The 20,317-nt window shown below is 38.4% G+C and overlaps 2 protein-coding genes across 3 annotated transcripts in view; one reads left to right on the top strand and one right to left on the bottom strand.

The window, feature by feature from the left end:
- LOC106122392 (soluble guanylate cyclase 89Db) overlaps positions 1-4,434 on the bottom strand; it is a 7,702-nt gene extending 3,268 nt beyond the window's left edge. Inside the window, exons 1-5 of the mRNA XM_013318338.1 lie at positions 4,250-4,434; positions 2,061-2,138; positions 1,301-1,989; positions 890-1,083; positions 431-555 (exon numbers count right to left, since the gene is read on the bottom strand). Of these exons, the coding sequence (XP_013173792.1) occupies positions 431-555; positions 890-1,083; positions 1,301-1,989; positions 2,061-2,138; positions 4,250-4,291 (1,128 nt within the window). The 5' untranslated portion in view covers positions 4,292-4,434. The remainder of the gene's footprint in view (positions 1-430; positions 556-889; positions 1,084-1,300; positions 1,990-2,060; positions 2,139-4,249) is intronic.
- A 4,907-nt stretch (positions 4,435-9,341) lies between these two features.
- LOC106122640 (fibril-forming collagen alpha chain) lies at positions 9,342-20,224 on the top strand. 2 transcript variants are annotated; one of them, XM_013318732.1, is made up of 25 exons: positions 9,342-9,390; positions 11,532-11,695; positions 12,070-12,111; positions 12,269-12,304; positions 12,397-12,531; positions 12,603-12,775; positions 12,878-12,995; positions 13,078-13,202; positions 13,288-13,494; positions 13,619-13,717; positions 13,850-14,146; positions 14,226-14,693; positions 14,778-14,939; positions 15,023-15,220; positions 16,234-16,378; positions 16,561-16,821; positions 16,942-17,075; positions 17,398-17,667; positions 17,757-17,972; positions 18,106-18,394; positions 18,487-18,672; positions 18,751-18,972; positions 19,088-19,260; positions 19,365-19,586; positions 19,976-20,224. In XM_013318732.1, exons 2-25 carry the CDS (start codon positions 11,533-11,535, stop codon positions 20,120-20,122), a joined length of 4,488 nt encoding a protein of 1,495 aa, XP_013174186.1. In that variant the 5' UTR covers positions 9,342-9,390; position 11,532; the 3' UTR covers positions 20,123-20,224. The 2 variants fall into 2 exon arrangements, with proteins under 2 accessions (XP_013174186.1, XP_013174187.1); XM_013318733.1 differs by lacking the exon at positions 12,269-12,304.
- The last annotated feature ends 93 nt before the right edge of the window (positions 20,225-20,317 follow it).

Here is a 20,317-nt window from a genome sequence, read left to right as displayed (position 1 = left end):
AAATTTTTATTTTTTAAATAATGTGAAACTCTCGATGTAAGGCTTAAATTATTCCAGCCTCCAGCCACTCCAGCCCACGGTGAAAGAAAACATCTTGATGTAATCTGCACATATTTGCAGTAATTTAATGAAGTAACAGCCCGAGCCGAGGCTCCTGAGGGAGCCCTCAAGTCTTGTTACTCATAAACGAGGTTCAGGCTAAGCGCCATCTGCGCTCGGCCACCTCAAGCCCGGTGAAGCTGTAAATGCCTCCTCAAGGCAAACAGTGACTACTCAGTCACAAATTAAAAACAGATGTGTCATGTCAACAAATCGGCGATAATCCAGCGTGTTTGACTACGGATTAGTTACCCCTTAGGTTTGGCTGCAAGTCCTGCGGCAGGGTATGAACTGACAAATTCTTCAAATAGTTAATATTGTAAATACTCACATAGTCACTGTTATCAAATTCCAGTCTCAGTACCGCTACATAGTAGTTTCCTTCCATACTCTCCTTCATGATGGTCACTTTCAGCTTCAACGAGAAGATATCTTCAGCTATCTCGTACAATTGACCTTTACATAGTTTTGTTAGTTATTTGAATTTAAATAATTGTTTGCCGACTCACAGCTAAGTTCATCAATCAAAATAATTATTTTATAATCAAAGGATCTGAGTAGAATCGAATAAAAAAGTTCGCCTATGACCAAAAATATACATATATTTAAATAATGCTTCAAGTAGTTGATAAAATTTACAGCGGTCGGCCTTGGGCAGTCACTAAGTAAAGCCCTTAGTCAAGATTTAGTACGAGAAATATACATTAAGAGAGTGTTGACCATATAAAATTATGACATAACTATTTAAGATCTCTAAGTGCGCAGTAAATAATAGTCAAGTTCATGTTACCCATAAGATAATGTGTGTATCCAGTCCTGCCGCTGCTATATACTAGCTCAGCCCCGTGGATATGCGCGCGTGTCAGCTGCATGCTGGGTGAACGCATGCGCGGGAAAGTAAAGCGCATGCGCTGGTGGATACTGTCCACAGACTGCAGAAACGTGCAGAAGTATCGCCCCGTCGCTCGGATCATTGTATCATAACTGTAACAATCTCATAGTTGTCACTCAAAGTGGTTAATGGGTTACTCTCGGCAGTAATGCATTGCTTAAATAACGTGTAAATGAAGGGATCCATCAGTAAGTTAAATACTTTTAACGTACACATGAAGTAATCTGAGGTATGGATCAATAGAAAGTATGTCCTTGAAGTACCTTCAATGAAATTTTCTACATGTTAATTTACACGCAAAACACTTACCCATAATTAGTAAAGAACTTCACGAAGCATCTGCCAAAGAAATCCATAACTTTCTCAGGTGTTCCGAATCTTTCTCGCATTGAGCTCAATCGCTCAGTGTTTATAAGATTAAGGCTATTCAATCTTGGTCTGGAAACACCTGACCCTCTTCTCCTGTACACATCCAAAGCTACCGTAACGCTCGTCTTTCTGACAATCTGCTTCTCAGGGGTAACGTTGTCATTGTTACACTGAGGCGTTACTTCAATAGGACATTTACTTTCCCCATCATCGTCAACTTCGACGATCTTCTCTGGTGCTTCTTTGACAACGTGATGTTCTAAATTTATAGCCAAACTCCTTCTCTGTAGATTTCGTATGTTTGAAATATTAAATTCTTCACCTTCGTTGATCCTTTCAGTTGGTATTGTACTCTTTATAGGCATTCGTATTTCTTCAGTCGAGTTATAAGAAGCTATTTCCTTTTTAGTAGCAGCTGCTAGAGCATTGTTAGCTGTGAAAGGACATCTAAAGCTTTGGATTCTATTATCAGTGTGAACTGAGGCACTTCGCCAAGTGGGTTTCGATTTGAGAGATGTCTTTCTTGGTGTCGGACTGGTGGGTGTCGAAGTGGTCGGACTGTTTGGATCTTTACTGATTAATCGGGCTAAAGCACAAGCTAAACGTAGCATAAGTGCATCTGGATATTGCTGTGAACGGAATAGAAATTAAATAATAAGCTACGACTATTGATCATAGGAATTTTAGACTTTTAAGTTACCTGTGTCGCGCTGAACACAGTGTTCCTGGCTCCTGACTCTCGAAGTATTGTCTCCCATATTTCTTCCCCGCATTCTTGCTGTTAAAAGAAAAAAAAACGAATTAGTGTTAGGAGCCGTGACTCACGGACAGCTTCGAGCAGTTATCGTTGGGGATCATACACGGATCGTAATTCAAACTGTCGCGCTAATTACTAACTGTAGTAGTTAATGTATGGCGGATCTAATTCAATCATTAATTTACTTCTATTCGATTTTAAAAAAAAACAATTGCAAACATACATTAATTGTTTAAAGTTTATTTGAGTAAGAAGTAGTAAGACCTTATTTCTTAAAAACAAAATAATACAATAGCTCTTTCAAAACAAGAAAGCACATTAACAATGTGACAAGAATAATAGTTGTCATACGAGAATTACGGATTAAAAGTTTCGCCACTCGCAAATCCTACGTGAGACCTAAAATGCTGGCATTGTTATTCATGTGTTGTGCTCGCGAATTGCTAATAGCCCTCCAACTTATAATATCCCACCAATATGACTTACGAATACTGATACTGCAGAAGTGTGGACATACGATCATCCTAACTATGGATTTCTGAGTCCAAAATCTTGATCGTGTCAGAAAACTAAAGTAAATCTTATACTATGGCTGAATTGACAAACTTTACTCGTTGGCTCGACTGACGTTGTTTGTCATTTACCTATGGTTTCTGAGACCAAAATGTATGTTTACAACATATTGTTATCTCTGTTTTTGTCAAAGATGACAGGGATGACGATAGGTTTTATACCTTGGGCTCAGAAACCCACAGTAAGATGTTTACTAGATTTATCTTACTACTACAAGTCCATACTTCAATACAATTTGTTACTCTCAGCTACAAATACATAGAGTTTTAATTAGATTTCTCGTGAAATTTTCATTCCATTAAATTTTGACGGAGTACAATTAATTATAGAGAAGTTTTCGGTCTCCTAATTTAAAATAATGTCTCGTAAATAATTAAGCGAGAAATTTACAATTCAATAAACAATTAATTTGCTAAATATTAGGGTAACCCGCAAATTTATCGTTTCATGAACATTAATTGGCCATTTTCGTAATTAATATACGGGTGAGTATGACAGAAATTATTCAATTATGAATTAAAAAAATTAGACATAAAAATAAGCTATAAAAAAACTCTTACGTTTGCACTACGTCTATTTACGTTCCTAGAAACAACTAATTGTAACTTTTTTCGAGCAAACAATTCAGAGGGAGTATCATGACGCAATTTCATTAGTTGATAACTCGGTCGTTAGCCCGTATGCGGGGACTCCGGCATCGGTCGATGTAACACAAGCTTCGTGTCAACTCAGTTGACGAGAATAATACGCGGAAAAGAATATTTCCATGGGCATGTGGGCACAGGCGAGAACGCGGACGTTGCCTCGTCACTATGCGTAGGAAGAACAGAGGGATTTAGTAGGCATTCGGAAGAGAATCCCACAGCACTACCGATTACCCCCCGGGGTGCACATTATGTATAAAGTCCTCTGAAGGTAATAAGGGGCATGTGGACCTTTATGACTACGAACAAGAACTCCTCGTACCCCGCATGCGAGCCTTAACGACTAAAATTGCGCCATTATTACATTTACCTATGGCCAGTACATTGTGATCAACTGATTTGTATGCTACTTGCGAATTGTTTGTCAAATAAAACCTTTATAACTGTCACAATAGCTACTTGTGAATTCTCTAAAATTTATAGAATGTCAGCATTCAATGTGTTATTAAAGAATTGATACGAAAATCATATTAATTTTAAATCAATTTCGATTAATTCGTCTATTCGACAGTCTTTTATTTACCGACTTCAAAAAGTATATTCTCCTTGTTGCTATATTTCAGAGTAAAGAATAGATATTTAATTTCTCGGCATCAGGTTTGTGCAACTATTCAGACTATGTCAAAGCGATTTGATTCTAAAGCATATAATAAGCTACTCGTATGCTTAAGTATTTGTAATTTTAGATTTTATTTCTACAAACATCGCACACTGAAACCTTAACCATGTAGACGTGAAAAGAATGAAAGTAAAAGATATAAGGAGCTTATGTCTTCTTTCCTTAAGCTTCTTAATTTTATCACAATAAAATGTTAAATAAAACCTTTTTTTGTTATGAAAATGAATTTTACTTACCACAATAAAATGTTGTACACTCTCAAGTAACCAACCGTACATTTTATAGCTTAAATTTTAATAAACAATAATAAAATTAATCAATATTTACTAAATAAAAATAAGTTAGTTTAGAAAATTAAACCAATTACAGAACTGAATTTGTTTTATCAAGGTTGTCAAGGACGACGTGTATCCTTTAAGGCTTTCGCGCTAACACTAAAATAAAAGCGGGGTGTTGTGTTACTGTCCACGGTACAATAGCTACAGCCTTTTAAGGACATGAGATTAAAATTTTATTTTATTAACATCACAAGATACGTAGACGTTAAAATAATTATATTAAGCAGACTTTTATAAACCCTTAAAGTTATTCAAACTATTGTTTTTTTATATCACAAGGTGGCAAACGAGCGAGAGGCCACCTGAAATCGCTGAAATAGAGAAGTGACCGTTGCTCTGCCTTTAATTGATGGAGGAGAGGATGTATGGAAAGAAAAATTTCCCTTTCCATGCATCGTTTTATCCGGAGAGTCCATTTCCACTTCCCATCCTTTCCTTATAAGAAAAAGGATGGGAAGGGAAAGAGGACTAAATTAGGCCTCTTGGACGGACACTCATCAGAGGAAACGTGGAATTGCTTCTACTTCACGCCTGTCTTCTGTGTGGTCGTGGTATTTCACCGGGCGAACCGGGACAATTCGTGCGTAGGTGTTAAAGGACTCTACCACTGTTAAGACATTTTTTTATCGAAATATATAATTATCAAAGCATTTAAAAAAGTTATTCTTTAATAGAAATGTTATATGCAATCACAAAATAAGAGTTAATTCCTTTTAATTTGCAACAAACGTTCAAATTACTTTCATATAAAAGAGATCTTGCAAAGATATTGCCAACTGAGTTAAGCAATTTTGTCTACCTAGACTGTAAATAAAGCTGGAATTATTTTGTTGTACGACTTAAGTGAACTTTTACTAGAATTACACAATAATTGGAAACTCTTCTACCCTTTTCTTATAAGCACAGGATGGGAAAGGAAAGGGGATTTGAGAAAGGGGAGGTATTTTTTTATTATATACCAGAAGTCTTATGCATAATTAAGACTTATTGAATAAAAGAGACCATAAGGGTAAATGAAAACAGCACTGGGCACTGCCCAGCTGTTTGTCAATTTGCCAGCAGTCAGTTCATCTTCATTCATATCGATTTATAAACGAAAATAACATTGTAACTAATTTCCTATCTTCGATCTATTTAATAAGCGGTTATACTTTGACTTTTAAGAAATTGGACCTGTTATGCGCATACACCCCCATTTCAAATAAAAACGAAACATAAATTCTACTAAACTTCATTGCTTGTGTGCTTTTTTGTAAGAAATTTGAAACATTATATGTTCATTTTTTTTTTAATTTACGAGTCGGCGAGTTATGTTTTCGCCTAGTCCATTTCTCTAGAATCAAAGCGTTGAAATGATGTCATGGTACATCAATCAGGATTGCATTGATAGTGAACTAAATTGATTCTGTGAAGCGCATCTAGACCATATCGTGTCCAATTGCGGACGCCCAAGGACGCAGCACGTCGCATGGGTTAATGTCATCTTATATAAGTAGAACAGCTATTTCAGTTACATCTTGAGAACTAATCATGAACTAATAAGTGTTAAATCTATCGTCTTTGAATACCAGCTGTCGCCCGAACTTCATTCGCACGGAATTATAAACACTTAATTAGTAGCCTATGTATACTTCCAGACTATTGGCTTAATCGATATCCGTTGAGCTATTTTGCAGATACCTTCTAACAAACATCCATCCATCCATATATTCAAACATTCGGATTTATGATATTAGCAAGACAGCAAGATTAGGGAAAGCTGTTACGTCACAGGACATAGTCGTAGATTTTTTATATTGCCTTTTTTTGTATGTCGTTTTAACGTATAATTTTATTTAAATATTAAAATACGAAACAGTACTTACAATTAGACAGTAAAAAGCACTATACAGTATGTTCTTTTCTACATTTTTATTACGAAAACAATGTCTTTTCTACAATCGTTTATCGGAGACACGCCCTTATCTACAATAGCTTTTAATGTTATTGCACCGATTATAGTAATTTATTGTAACACACTGGCTATTAAGTTATTTAGATCTATTACTGCATCTATATAATCTATATATAAAAGAAAGTCGTGTTAGTTACACTATTTATAACTCAAGAACGGCTTTACTGATATGGCTGAAAATTGGTGAGAAGGTAGCTTAGAGCCAGGAGGCGGACCTATAGGATACTATTCATTTTTTTCGATTTTATGTCTTGAAGAGCTGCTTTTTACTTAACTTACTAATATAATAAATGCGAATGTATAGATGCATGTAATGTGGATGGATGGATGGGTGGGCCACACTAATTAAGTTTTTTATGTATCCACGCGGACGGAGTCGCGGGCGTCAGCTAGTTCTATATACAATTATCGCAATGTGTTTTACTTATTCATGAATGTACGAAATAGGGAGCACTTTTTAAATGTGTTATGTAAATATGTTGGAATATGTAATATCAAATACAACTTACGATATTCTTTTAAGCAATCATTTGAATAAAATAATCTTAGATTTACACAGACTAAACATTTACATTACGAATTTAAAAACAAATAAGCGAAGGACTCTAGTTATATTATAATAATCTTATTTCTTACTAATATTATAAATGCGAAAGTTTAGATGGATGGATGTTTGTTAGAAGTCATTTTCTGAACAGCTCAACGGTTCTGCATAAAATATGGCACAGATAGAACGTCTATAAGAACACATAGGCTACTTAAAAAGTTGCTTTATATTACCTAAAATGATATATACAAATAACAAACAGTAACAAATGTAAATGTAAGCCAGTTATTAAATTTACATTTGTTCTACAGAAATTCATCATCCTGTATATCAAATAACACACGTAATTTTGATATATAAACACGGCTAAACAGTCACGTATATTCGTCCTGTGGCGGCACCGACTAGTTTCGAGCCCATCGGGGGTCCTTCATCAGGATGAGTGGTACTGGTATTATTTCGCGGACGCGTAATGTTGTTATCAGAATACAGATAGTTTAATATAATATACAACTTTGAATGGCAATCTGTCACAAGAGGCAATATACGAGACAGAACTTAAGGGCCTTTGGGATATATCAAACTACGAAGAACTTTCGAAGCTTACAAGATCAATAGCTTAGTAGACAATATTCAATTTTAAAGAAGGGTCTCAGTTCATCTGTTTTTTCCAACAATTTCGTATTCCTTGATTTAATTATAACATATTTTCTAAGTGAATATATTTACACACTCAAAACATATTTTCAAAAACATTTGTGAAAAGGTTTGTGTTTTTTTCAAGAGTAATAATTTGTATGTGTGTTTGTCTATGTTTCGGCAATGGAAACTATGTTTCTCTTTTAACAATCATTGCTCGTTGCCTCACCCGACAATTACTTTGTACCATTAACTAATTAAACGTAGTGCAGTGACACTTCAGTTATTATTAACTCACAATATTTAGCTCAGTAGGTCATTTGATAGGTTTTACAAGCAAAAGATTCGAATATAATAGATGCTAGTTTGTCTTTAATCTGTACTGAGCCAATGTGTTTGAGTTAGATCAGTTTCGAGCCCTTCAGTGTAGGACATAGTCTGGAAGAACACGTAGGCTTCCTCATTAAGTTACACTGCGCGGACAGACTCGCGAGCGACAACTAGTATGTATGTACATATAAATGAAATGAAAGAGCTTTTTTTCCAATTTAATATAAATCTACTAGCAGTAATAATAAGCCTTGGTATTATTTTAAAAGCATTTTATTGTCGTCACAAAAACTTTTTATAAATATCGAAATACCATCAAAAGGGATTTTAATATAAGTAGCATATGCAAATATGAACGTCTAATATTAAAAACCTAATTGTTAGAACATAAATTTGTATTTAAAATATGTCAAATAGTTATATGTTTAGAATAGGCAAATCAATTGTTGAGACTCTTGTGGCGCTATGGACAATCAAAATGCCAACACATAGACTACACGCAAACAGAGATTACGTAAGAGAGTGACTTTTTTCAAAATTAAATGTATAAAACATTTATAACATGTTGATAGTAACCAAAATTAAGGAGTATCCATGATGATGGAAGAAAGATAAAATAGGAAGGACATGGTCATGTCATGGCCTATGGTCAAGACAGAGGATTTTCAAACAAGACACGTGATTCAATTATAGATTATAAAAAATTTACAATCCGAGTGATGATTGTATAAGATTTCACATTTCGCAGACCTTGCATATCAAATTTAATAATATGTCTGTATTTTCAAAATTTTATTGGTCTCCTAGGAGTTGACTCGGATGATGATTATATTTTCAAATAGTTTTTCTTAATTTTGTTAATCTCTGGTGATGTTTAGTCTGTGCCACACTTAATAATTGGCGCGTGCGTCGGTTGACCCGAACATTAAAAAGTGATCGTTTGCTTAAAGAATTGTTGCGATCGCGATTGTTGTACCACTAAATACACATTAGATGCGGCCTAGATATCGCCTGAAAGCAGGGCCTTACAACCGCGGCCTGCTTACGTAAGTCTTCGTCTACATAAGTAAAAGATTATCAAACTAGACTCTTGTAATATTGCTATATATACTAGGCTCCCAGCCCATAACTTAACTTCGACGTATAATAAATTTACTTCATTTAGTCAGTAGATTGAAATAGTTTCTGACAAATAAAATTCAAGTATTTAATCCACACTCAAATGACTATTAAACGGCTTAATGTGGCAGTCAAACAATTCCCACTGTAATTAGAACTGTTACCGTGAGTTTCTGAGACCAAAATCTTTGTATAATGCATATCGTCATCTCTGTAATTATTTTTTACAAAACAGACTTAACAGTTTAAACGGAGATTTTGGTCTCAGAATCGCATAGTTAATAAGTGAGCTTATGTTTCAATTATCAGCGACCGTCAGTTTGTTAGCCCTGGGCGGCCAGAGCGCGGTGCGTGCGGGTCGCGCGCGTACGCATATTTATTGCTACTGGGCGGCCGGCCGCCCATTCCTTGCGGCGGGGTCCGCCGCGCAACCCCTAGCACACACTTCAGGTAAGTCATTACAAAATAACTTCTAGATTATTTCATATTTGTCTAGTTTAGTATATATTTTAGTTTTACTGCGAATCTATTTTATTTAATAGACGTAGAGCCGCGTAAATTAACGGACAATAATAACATTTATTTAGTTGTCTTCTAATTAGCGAGTGTTTCATTTTGTTATTATTTTAATAGTTTATTTAAAAAATATTTAACGTTTCAACGTAAGAGTTTTCCTTAAAAGCTTTTGCTTAGCAAAAATAAATATACTTTTAAACGGTTTGATTCTATTGTTATTAGAACAATCAGATGTGTTTTGTTTTTTATGTTTTATTTTTAAAGGTGCATTAGTTTTACCGAAGTATTTGTTTCTGTGTAAGCATGTCACTCCTCTTTTATCTCTTATATTAAAAAAATACAGCTGCAGAAAGTATAGACAATTAACACGTTTTTATATTTACCATAAATAATTAAAGTGTAAGGAACATAAGTAAAAGTATTACGCCCTCCCGTAGCAGATTCGTAGAGCTAGGTAAAGCTTTCTGTGGTCGCTACGTTTTGATTTTTAGTATTAAAGTTTTATTTTCATATTAGTGCGGCCCATAAGTTGCTAAATATATAAGTAAGTAATGGCTCAATTCAATATTTATCACAATCTATGATATAATATATTTACGAAAAATAGAAATTTTTACTTTGCGGCAATTTAAAAATTCCTTATACAACTTTGTACAATCTTAAATTTCCAGTATATTTTGAAGTTTTTATATAAAGCTCAAATTAACCATTTTTTTTGGAAACATTAATTCCTTCTGTTTTTAGATAGAACAAATCATAACCATAGTCATAAGTCATACTAGACAGATTCAAATCCTAAAATCTTAATCGTAATATCAAAAACCACAGTCAAACTTTGCTATTAAAATCTATTTTAATTGGCATAGTTTAAAAGTTACCGAAATCACTAGAAAGTGGCCAGCGACCTCATAGTTACAATTAAGAGACAAATTGTTGCTACACAGTTGCTAAAATTAATTAACTCAACAATTGTTCCTGTCATCTTTATTCTGACAGATGTCATATAGGTTGGTTGAGTAGAGGTCAGTGGGACGCGTTCCATTCTAACGATTCTACGCTGTATACTCTGTGGTCCAATTGATTTGTTGTTTTCGTTTTAAATTCGGTATTTTATTAAACGGCCAGCGTCAGAGAATAATTAGGACAGTTGTTAATGTTGATAAATTGAATACAAATCAATATGTCAAGGCAAGTCTATAATTGACATTTATGTACTAGCGGTCGCCTGCGATTGAGTCCGTGAATATAAAAAAAAACTTAATTAGCAGCCTATGTGCTTTATCAGAGTATGTTCTATATGTATGCCAAATTTTATCGAGATCCGTTCATCCGTTTTGAAGATACCTCCAAACAAAACTTCCATCTAACCGTCTATCTAAACATTCGCATTTATAATATTAGTAAGATGTTTCAATTTGAAATCAGGTCTCGCGTTTTGTGAAGCCGTTTAGTCTACATGGCAAAGAAAAGACTAAAATTCCTCTGTTTGTGTAATATAAAATGAGAGTAAAATCACTCTCATCCGGAATGTAATCTATAAGAGCCTATGATGCCAATTAAATGTCTCACGAGAATTCCTTACATAGCTGTCATTAGACGTTTCTATTATAGTCTGACAGATTAAACATGAACTTAACTGTAGTGTATACTCGTGACCTATTTCGGTTACTGAGTGAGATCACTCGTGGACTAAATCACCGGTGACATTTATGAAGTGAACATGTTATAATATAACGAGCTTGTATGTTATCTTACGAGCTTTTGTATATAATTTATACTGTATTTTAACAATTGTTTCTTTTGCTCATTATATTCAAGATATTCTGTAAGACTGTGATATGCCTTCACCGGGTTGAAGCGAACATTAAACAATATGGTTACTTATAGTTAATATTATATATTTTGAAATTCATTGAAAATATTTGTCGACATAAAGACAAATTTTCGGGTAGTGTTGTCATTAAAAGATTGTCTACAAGACTGAAAGTTCTGTCTTCTTCTGAACATCAATATTTATCAATATAAAGAATCTTTAATGTTTATTCATATATATGATAACGGTTGCGCATGCGCAGTATGTCGTGGTGGGTGACGGCGGCGTGCGTAGCGCTGCTGGTGCTGCAGGTGGCCAGCAAAGACCTGGCGGAGGCCTCGCGCGACGACCTCGACCTGCCGCAAGCACAAGAGTCTGACCTCGTCAGTTACGATGACTACAATCCCTTCGGAGAGGATGAGAATGGTGAGAATAAATTACAATCCCTTTGTGCAATTTCGTGACTGCGGGGCGATGAATTTGTAAATATGTGCTCTTGTGACTTTCACGCATTTTTATTTTAAATTTAGCTATCGTCCGTGGCTCCGTCCGCGGGGATTCAATTTAAGTTAATAAGTTTGTGTTAGCCTATATAGTCTACATCTATGCCAAATTTCAGCGAGATCCGTTGACCTGTTCTGAAGATACCTTCAAACAAACAACCATTCATCCATCCATCTAAACATTCGCATTTATAATATTAGTAAGAAGTAAGATTTGACTTATTTATATTTCCTTCCTTGCTTTACAGTTATTTGTGACCACAATTTATTGTTATTTATTAAAATTATTGCTTACAGCTATTATTGCCGAACGTGACTTTACATCACAATCAACAACCAGTAAGTTTCATTTTATTTACAGATAGTAATCCCTATAGATTACCCTTTCTCAAATTATTATTTAATATGTATTTTGAAGCCGACGAAGGTGACAATAATTCTATCTATTTTTCTTTATTTCTAGCTCCTTATTTGACGTAAATAATCTTTGTTTTAGGTACTTCTGTACCCCGAAGACCACCTGTAACCAGAGGTTTCTATTGCTTAATACGTTCAATACAAATCTTTTCAGTTTTAAGTTACTTTGCAAGTTATAAATTCTTATCGTTAATGTTACAATCACAGTTCCGCCTCCGAATCGCTGCGTGGACTCTGGCCGGACGTACCTCGAGGGCGAGACGTGGAAGCGAGATAACTGCACGCTCTGTCAGTGCCATCTCGCACGCATGAACTGCTCCGTCATACCCGCCTGTCTGATGCGTAAGTTTGTCACATTGTAGTACTTCAAAGTTCTCCGTATATAGGATTTTACTGAATTGTTTCTTTTCTAGCGCCTGCGACCAGTAGACCCATATACAACGCTGGCGCCCAACCGACATCACCAGTAAGAGGTGTGCAAGGACCCCCGGGAGATGATGGTCCCTCAGGACCACCCGGTGCACCGGGTATCGGCGGCGTGCCGGGAGCACCGGGCTCACCTGGACCTGTAGGACCTATGCCTGATGTAAGTACTAGAATTCTACATGATCGGTTTTTTTTTAAGATTGTGTGTATTTCCTCACCTCTCTTAGATTAATCTCAATTATTGAAAGAAAATTGTGTGTAGGTAAATGCTTATCTCGCACAACTGGCGGCAACAGCGGGTGGCGATAAAGGACCTGCCTTTGACCCTTACCAGTACATGCAAGCGCCAGTGGGCGCTCCTGGTATAAGAGGAATTCCAGGTACGTTTTATTTTGCATCTGTGACAGTCATTTTTTTATTAGAATTTAATTTAATATTAAGTGTAATTTGTTTACCTCGTAGGCCCTCAAGGTCCTCCCGGACCTCAAGGTTTCCAAGGTCCTCGCGGTGAGCCTGGAGAGCCGGGTCTACCAGGACCACTAGGGCCACCTGGAGAAAGAGGACCTCCGGGTCTTCCTGGCAAGGATGTAAGTATCACTGTTTACGATTAGTATAATAGGATCAAGTTTTTAATCTATAGCTTTTTCCTTTGAAATTTATTTTATTTTTAAGGGATCTCCGGGTGAAGATGGTGAGCCTGGTCCCGCCGGAGCGATAGGACAAACAGGACCAAGAGGAGCCCCAGGCGTTCCAGGAATACAGGGTTTGAAAGGTCATCGTGGATTTGACGGCAAGGATGGCGCGAAAGGCGAGCAAGGTTTTCCTGGAGAAAAGGGGCCTACCGGTCTTCCAGGGCAAATGGGGCCGACGGGGCCAGTGGTATGTGATACGCAAATATTGATGCACAGTTTTTTTAAATATATTTTAAGTGGCAACAATGAATACTTGTCAGTTTATTAGCATTCAATGAAGCATGCCTTTTATTATTTTTACTCTGATTTAGGGTCCTGTTGGTCCCCGTGGGGAGCGAGGCCGAGAAGGTCCTCCGGGTCCACCGGGCATGCGAGGTGTTGATGGCGCACCGGGCCCGCCTGGATTAGTGGTAAGAGCTTTATCCATGATAAATATCAAAATTTGAATATGAATTGGGAATGTTTACATTTAAAACTTTTTCAGTTAAATCTGGTTATGATCTAGAAATTTATGAAAGTAAAGACTTTTTTTTTATTTAAAGGGTAACGTTGGTAAACCAGGCTCGCCGGGTTTTCCAGGAGCTCCAGGAATAAAGGGCGAACAAGGACTAGTTGGACCCAAAGGAAGTCAAGGTCTCCAAGGGCCCCGTGGAGAAGCTGGACGTCCGGGTCAACCTGGTGAGATCGGAGCCCCTGGTCTAGCCGGACGAGACGGTACACCGGGTGAGAAAGGTGTTCAAGGTCAAACTGGACCCTCGGGCCCGCAAGGTTTTCCCGGACCTAGAGGAACACCTGGTATAGCAGGCGATCCAGGGATCCCTGGTACTAAAGGAATGCCGGTATGATAAATATTATAAAATTTTTGAGCTTTTTTAGATTTCGTATACATAAATTTGACAAATGCGGTTTATATTATAGGGACAACCAGGAGAGAGAGGGGCTAAGGGGGAAACTGGTATTAGAGGAGAAACAGGCGCCCAAGGTCCGCGTGGTTTACCTGGCTCTTTAGGGCCTGAAGGAAAACGGGGAAAAAGAGGTCTACGTGGCCCAGCTGGAAGTATCGGCCCACAAGGAGACCGTGGATTACCAGGAATGAGAGGTCTCCCCGGTCTCGATGGGCCTATTGGACAAAAAGGCCAGCCAGGTGAACGAGGAGGCGTAGGTTTACCTGGACCAAAAGGGAGCACGGGTGACGCTGGAAGACCTGGACCTCAAGGTTTACAAGGGCAAAGAGGCCTAGTTGGAAGACCTGGAATGGCTGGAAAATCTGGCCCGCCTGGAGAAAGAGGAATTCCCGGTGCTGATGGAAGGCCCGGAGAACAAGGACTTCAAGGTTTACAAGGCCCACCGGGATTGATGGGCAGTCCAGGGGAAAGAGGTTTACAAGTAAATATGATTTGCTAATACAATTATGTCTACATATGCTGGTTTTGAGGTAATTTGTATTAATTGTAAACCTTTAAATTTTAGGGTGAACCTGGTAAAGACGGCGAACCGGGACAACAAGGTCAGCAAGGACCAAAAGGCGATGGTGGTCGAGATGGTAGTCCGGGAATTCAAGGACCACAAGGTACTAGTGGACCAGCCGGGGAAAGAGGACCTCAAGGACCACCTGGCCCGACTGGCTTTCCGGTAAATACGTAATACTTTATGTTTATGACTTTTATTTATACATGTTTAGGTCATTTCTCATAATGTCATTGTTTTTCATTCAGGGAATGCCAGGAGCTGCCGGTTTACCTGGATCTCCAGGAAAAGAAGGTGAGCCCGGAATCGCCGGGCCGGCAGGACCTCCGGGGTCATCAGGTCCGCGAGGAGAACGAGGGTTCACTGGAGAACGAGGACTCCCTGGTCAGCCTGGCACACCCGGAGAAAAGGGAGAGACAGGCTCACAAGGAGCAGACGGCCCACCGGTGAGACCTTGCACCATACTCTTTTATACCTACTGCTACTTTCATAATATGGAAACATTTAACAGTAACAACATTTAACAGTGGTAGAGCCCGCTTTAACATCTTCGCAAGAATTGGCTCTGCTCGCCCGGTGAAATACCACGACCACACAGAAGACAGGCGTGAAGTGGAAGCAATTCCGCGTACAGTCTGATGAGTGTGCGTCCCGGAGGCCTAATGTAGTCCACTCTCCCTTTCCACCCTTTTGCTTATAAGGGAAGGATGGGAAGTGGAAGTGGACTTTCCGGATGAGAGGATGCATGGAATGGGAAAATATTTTCTTTCTGTGCATCCTCCCCTCCGTCGATTAAAGGTAGGCAACGCATATGCAATTGCGTATGGGCAACAGTCACTTCGCTATTTCAGCGATTTCAGGCTTGCTCGTTCGTTTGCCACCTAATGATATAAAAAAAAAACATTTATATAAAAAAATTTATCCTTTCAACCATTAAAATCGTAATAAAAAGGAATATAGATAATAACGAATGTTGCAATGCTGACCGGATAGTTTCTTTGCTCAACTTTGTATTCTGGGAACTCCTTACTGAAGAATTCAGCGCAGATCTTCCGCGAGAACCCACAAAAAATGAAAATTTAGTAGAAGAAGTACTTATTATTTCAGCATAATAATACTTCGATTTCTGTTCCTGGAAACTTCTAAGTAAAAAGTCATCCTATTCATTCATATTTCTCAGAACCATTTTATCTTATAAGAGTTAGTTACTTTAAATATCTTTGTCCAGATAATTAATTCACAAGCACGATCTACCCCAAGTTTTATTATTAATTACTCGCTTTGAGCGTGTTTTGTAATATTTCACTCATTTAGATATGACATTGATATAAATAACATCAAAACTTTACCAAGCCGTAGCAATTTGTCTTGACATTTTAACTATCAATTGACATTTCAACATCCACTGTTTATTTATTTCATAATGAGTTGTTACACTTAAACAATAATAATTTCACAGGGACCAGAGGGGCTTAAAGGCAGCAAAGGTCATCCTGGACAGCTCGGCGCAATGGGACTTCCTGGTCCTCGTGGTATGTCTGGTTTGCCTGGCGAGAAGGGCGAAAGAGGCGCCGCTGGACCACAAGGGAATGATGGGCCGCCAGGTAGGTTTGAAAATGAAACTAACATAAATGATTGTTTAGATTGAGTTTTATATTATGTAAAGCGGTATATCGACTTCCGACTTTCAATATTTATACATTAATTTATCAAATTAAACTTAAATGATTTTTAGAAGAAAATTTATAACTTTTTCTTATACACCTTATGTTTTGTGTATTTTTAGGACGGCAGGGAGAGCAAGGGCCTCAAGGGCCTGTCGGTCCACAAGGGCATCCAGGTGAACCAGCTGAAAGAGGTGAACCTGGTACCCCGGGAGTACCTGGAGAACCCGGTGCGCCGGGATCGCAGGGTGAAAGGGGTCAGCCAGGATTACAAGGATCTCCGGGACTATCTGGACCACCTGGTTTGACGGGCATGCCAGGTTTAAAAGGCGATAGAGGTTACATGGGTGCAAAAGGGCAACAAGGGTCGCCTGGTAACCCAGGTAAATTTATTTTTATTAATCTTTTATTAATAAAGTACGTTATTAAAAATCAAGATATTTAATAAAATTAAGTTCGGCTTTTGTAAAGATCATTAAGAATATTAAATATTTTGAAATTAGGTATCCCCGGTGAGACCGGACAAAGAGGTCTAGCTGGTCTACCCGGCGCTAAGGGATCCCGAGGAGAACAGGGACTGAAGGGAGACATTGGTCGCGCTGGTCTACCAGGAAGACCAGGTGAATTAGGACCACAGGTAATAAATAATAGTAGTATGCACAACACAGATTTTTGTGTTATCTTTGGGTTGAATTTTATTATTATATTATTTTTAGAAAAAAATCAACGCTTTTACTGTACAGGGAGGGCCTCACACGAAAATTTGTATCAGTAAAGTATGACGAAAAATCTCATACAAATTTTGTAGATCTCGCTACGAAAACGCTTATTTCAAATATTTAGATTGGTTTTGTATCGAAAGGAATATTCTAGACAATCTGAATAAATAATAATGTCCTGGATATAAATGAATTTCCATTTTTTAACGTAATAATCGTATAAACTGTGGTATATTATAGGGTCCCCAAGGAAGTCCTGGCCAAGCCGGACCTCCTGGTATTCCAGGAGCCAAAGGTGCTGCAGGAGATCCTGGTAGACCTGGCCAGTTGGGACCTATCGGTTTAACTGGTGCGCCGGGCCCTGAAGGTCCTAAGGGTGAGAGAGGAAGCGAAGGTGAGATCGGACCGCAAGGGCCTGTTGGACCATCTGGACCGGCTGGCGAAAGGGGACCGAGTGGTTTGCCTGGCATGTCTGGACCACCGGGACCACAAGGGCAACGAGGACCACAAGTATGACTTACTTTAGTAAAGAATATATTTAGTTAAAAAATGATTTTTTATGTTTAAAATGAAATAATAATACAATGTTTTAATTCCAGGGTGAAAACGGAGCGCCAGGCAAACCGGGTTCAGACGGAGCACCGGGACCAGTGGGACCCACTGGCTCACAGGGTCCCCCAGGACCAATGGGAGAACCAGGACCAGAAGGAAGACCGGGTAAACTTGGGCAGCCTGGAATACCCGGAAGACCAGGAGATAAAGGACCGATGGGTCAACCGGGAGCATCGGGACCCGCAGGGCCGCCGGGAATGCAGGTATCTTAGTTTGTGTATGTTGTGCTCTAAAATGTATCTATTATCACAAATGATCGATTTTAGTGGAAGTAATTCATAATGACTAAGTGTAAGTAGAAATTTTAATCTAAATTTTTATAAAACAACATTTTAGGGTCCACCTGGGCAATCAGGACCTCCAGGACAGGCAGGCGAGCGTGGTCTTCGTGGTGAGGCGGGACCACCTGGAGTTGATGGTCCTCAAGGTCCGTCCGGGAAACAAGGGCCTCCAGGGCTGGATGGGAGCAAAGGAGAGCGCGGGGAGGCTGGAGCAGACGGCGCTAAAGGACACGCTGGATTACCGGGACTTCCTGGCATGGTAGGAGCACCTGGCAGACAGGGGGAGAGGGGTTTGCCTGGACCAATTGGTCCTCCAGGAAAAGATGGAGATGTGGGACCAAGAGGTAAATATCGAATTAATGTAAAATTAAAGACAAATACAAGATTTGCAAATATCAATTCAAGAACTTTCAATTATCATTCGCGTATGTTTTAGGAACACCTGGACGTGATGGTAGTCCAGGTCCTCAAGGACCAATGGGACCAGCTGGAGGGCGGGGACCTCCCGGAGAATCGGGTAGGCACGGGGCGCCGGGTCCGGCTGGACCGCCCGGGCCCCCAGGTTTGCCTGGTGAGGGCTTGGCCTACGACGCTGCTGCTATTGCTGCTATGCTTCAACAGGGTAACTTGTTAACAAAATTCTTTACATATACTTTTCTTGGTACATGAAATATTCCATAATGCAATTCAATTATTTTAGGTTCAGTCAAAGGTCCTGATCCATTGGGAGATGATCCAAATAGCTTGCCGCCGCGGTTCTTCAAAGAAGATATGTCGCCTGCGGAGCGCAAGAAGATAGTGATGAAAGCCTACGAACAGCTCAAAGTATCTCTCAACAAATTCCTCAAACCTGACGGCACTAAGGAAGCACCGGCGAAAACTTGTGGCGATATTAAATATCACTATCCAGAATTTGAGAGCGGTAAGTCAGCTTTACAGATCTTTAATATATAATATTTATATTGATAAAGGTTGTCAACAAAAATAAGATAGGTAACAGTTTCGAATACTCTTGTATACCCAATATAAATTTCCAGGACAATATTGGATCGATCCGAATGGCGGCGAAATGAACGACGCCATATTAGTCCACTGTGACATGTCTATTGGTGCCAGTTGCGTGTTCCCGAAGCCGATGCAATCCCAGGACATTGTGTACAAAGGTAAAGACCACGAGGCGTGGCTCAGTGAGATGGAAGATGGATTTACGGTAAGTTATAAACATGCCTTCTTCTTTTAAAAAAAACCATTGGTTTATAAACTTTCTCATCTTTTTTAATAGAATCTTTTTAGAAGCATATTCTTTTATTTCAGATATCCTACAAAGCGGAGCACAGCCAATTGACATACCTCCAGCTGATGTCATCGCGCGCTGTTCAGAACGTGACACTGCATTGCGTTAATACAATAGGATACTACGATCCTACAACACATAACTATAGACACGGGCTCAAGTTTCTTGCCTACAACGACGCCGAGATCCTACCCAAAGCCAACAACAGGCTTAGATACAAAGCTTTGCTGGATAACTGTCAGGTAACTTTAAAGATTTATAATTTATACTGTCGCCGGCGACTTCGTCCGCGCGGAATTCAAAACAAAGATTGATTAGTACACAATGTCCTACGTCTATGCCAAATTTCAGCAAGATCCATTCATCCGTTCTGGAGATATCTTCTAACAAACATCGATCCATCCATCTAAACATTCACATTTATAATATTAGTATGATAAGGTAAAACAGATTCCATCCAGATATTCCAAAAATCATCCATATGCTGGCCTTAGATCTTTCTTCAAATTTATTATTTCCTAACTCAACTTATTAGGTATTTACGCAGTTTTGTTTGTCATAATATGTAACACTTACGATATGACATACGGATAGAGTAATCAAAACTAACCAATCCTGTCTTCAATTCCAGTACAAGAAACAAGAATGGGCAGAGACTGTTCTACAGTATGAAACTGACAAGCCTGGACGTCTGCCACTCCTGGATGTAGCTGTCAGAGACGTTGGCAGAAGGAATCAGAAGTTCCGCATTGAACTCGGTTTGGCTTGCTTCAGTTAAACTGAATTGAAAAACATAACCTCCAAAACAAATCTTCACAATTTGTGTTAAATAATTTTCATGTCATGATTAAAAATATAACAAGAAAAAATAATAATAATACGATTTACATTCGTATATATTTAATGAAATACATAGGCAACTTAAATATAATTGTAAAATTAATTCATGACAGTTGTTTTCCCGCCAAAATTC

This window comes from Papilio xuthus, unplaced genomic scaffold, assembly GCF_000836235.2.
Source record: "Papilio xuthus unplaced genomic scaffold, Pxut_1.1 DF826923.1, whole genome shotgun sequence".
NCBI lineage: Eukaryota > Metazoa > Arthropoda > Insecta > Lepidoptera > Papilionidae > Papilio > Papilio xuthus.
Note: the sequence above shows the minus strand (reverse complement) of the source record. Positions and strands in the feature narration are given on the sequence as shown.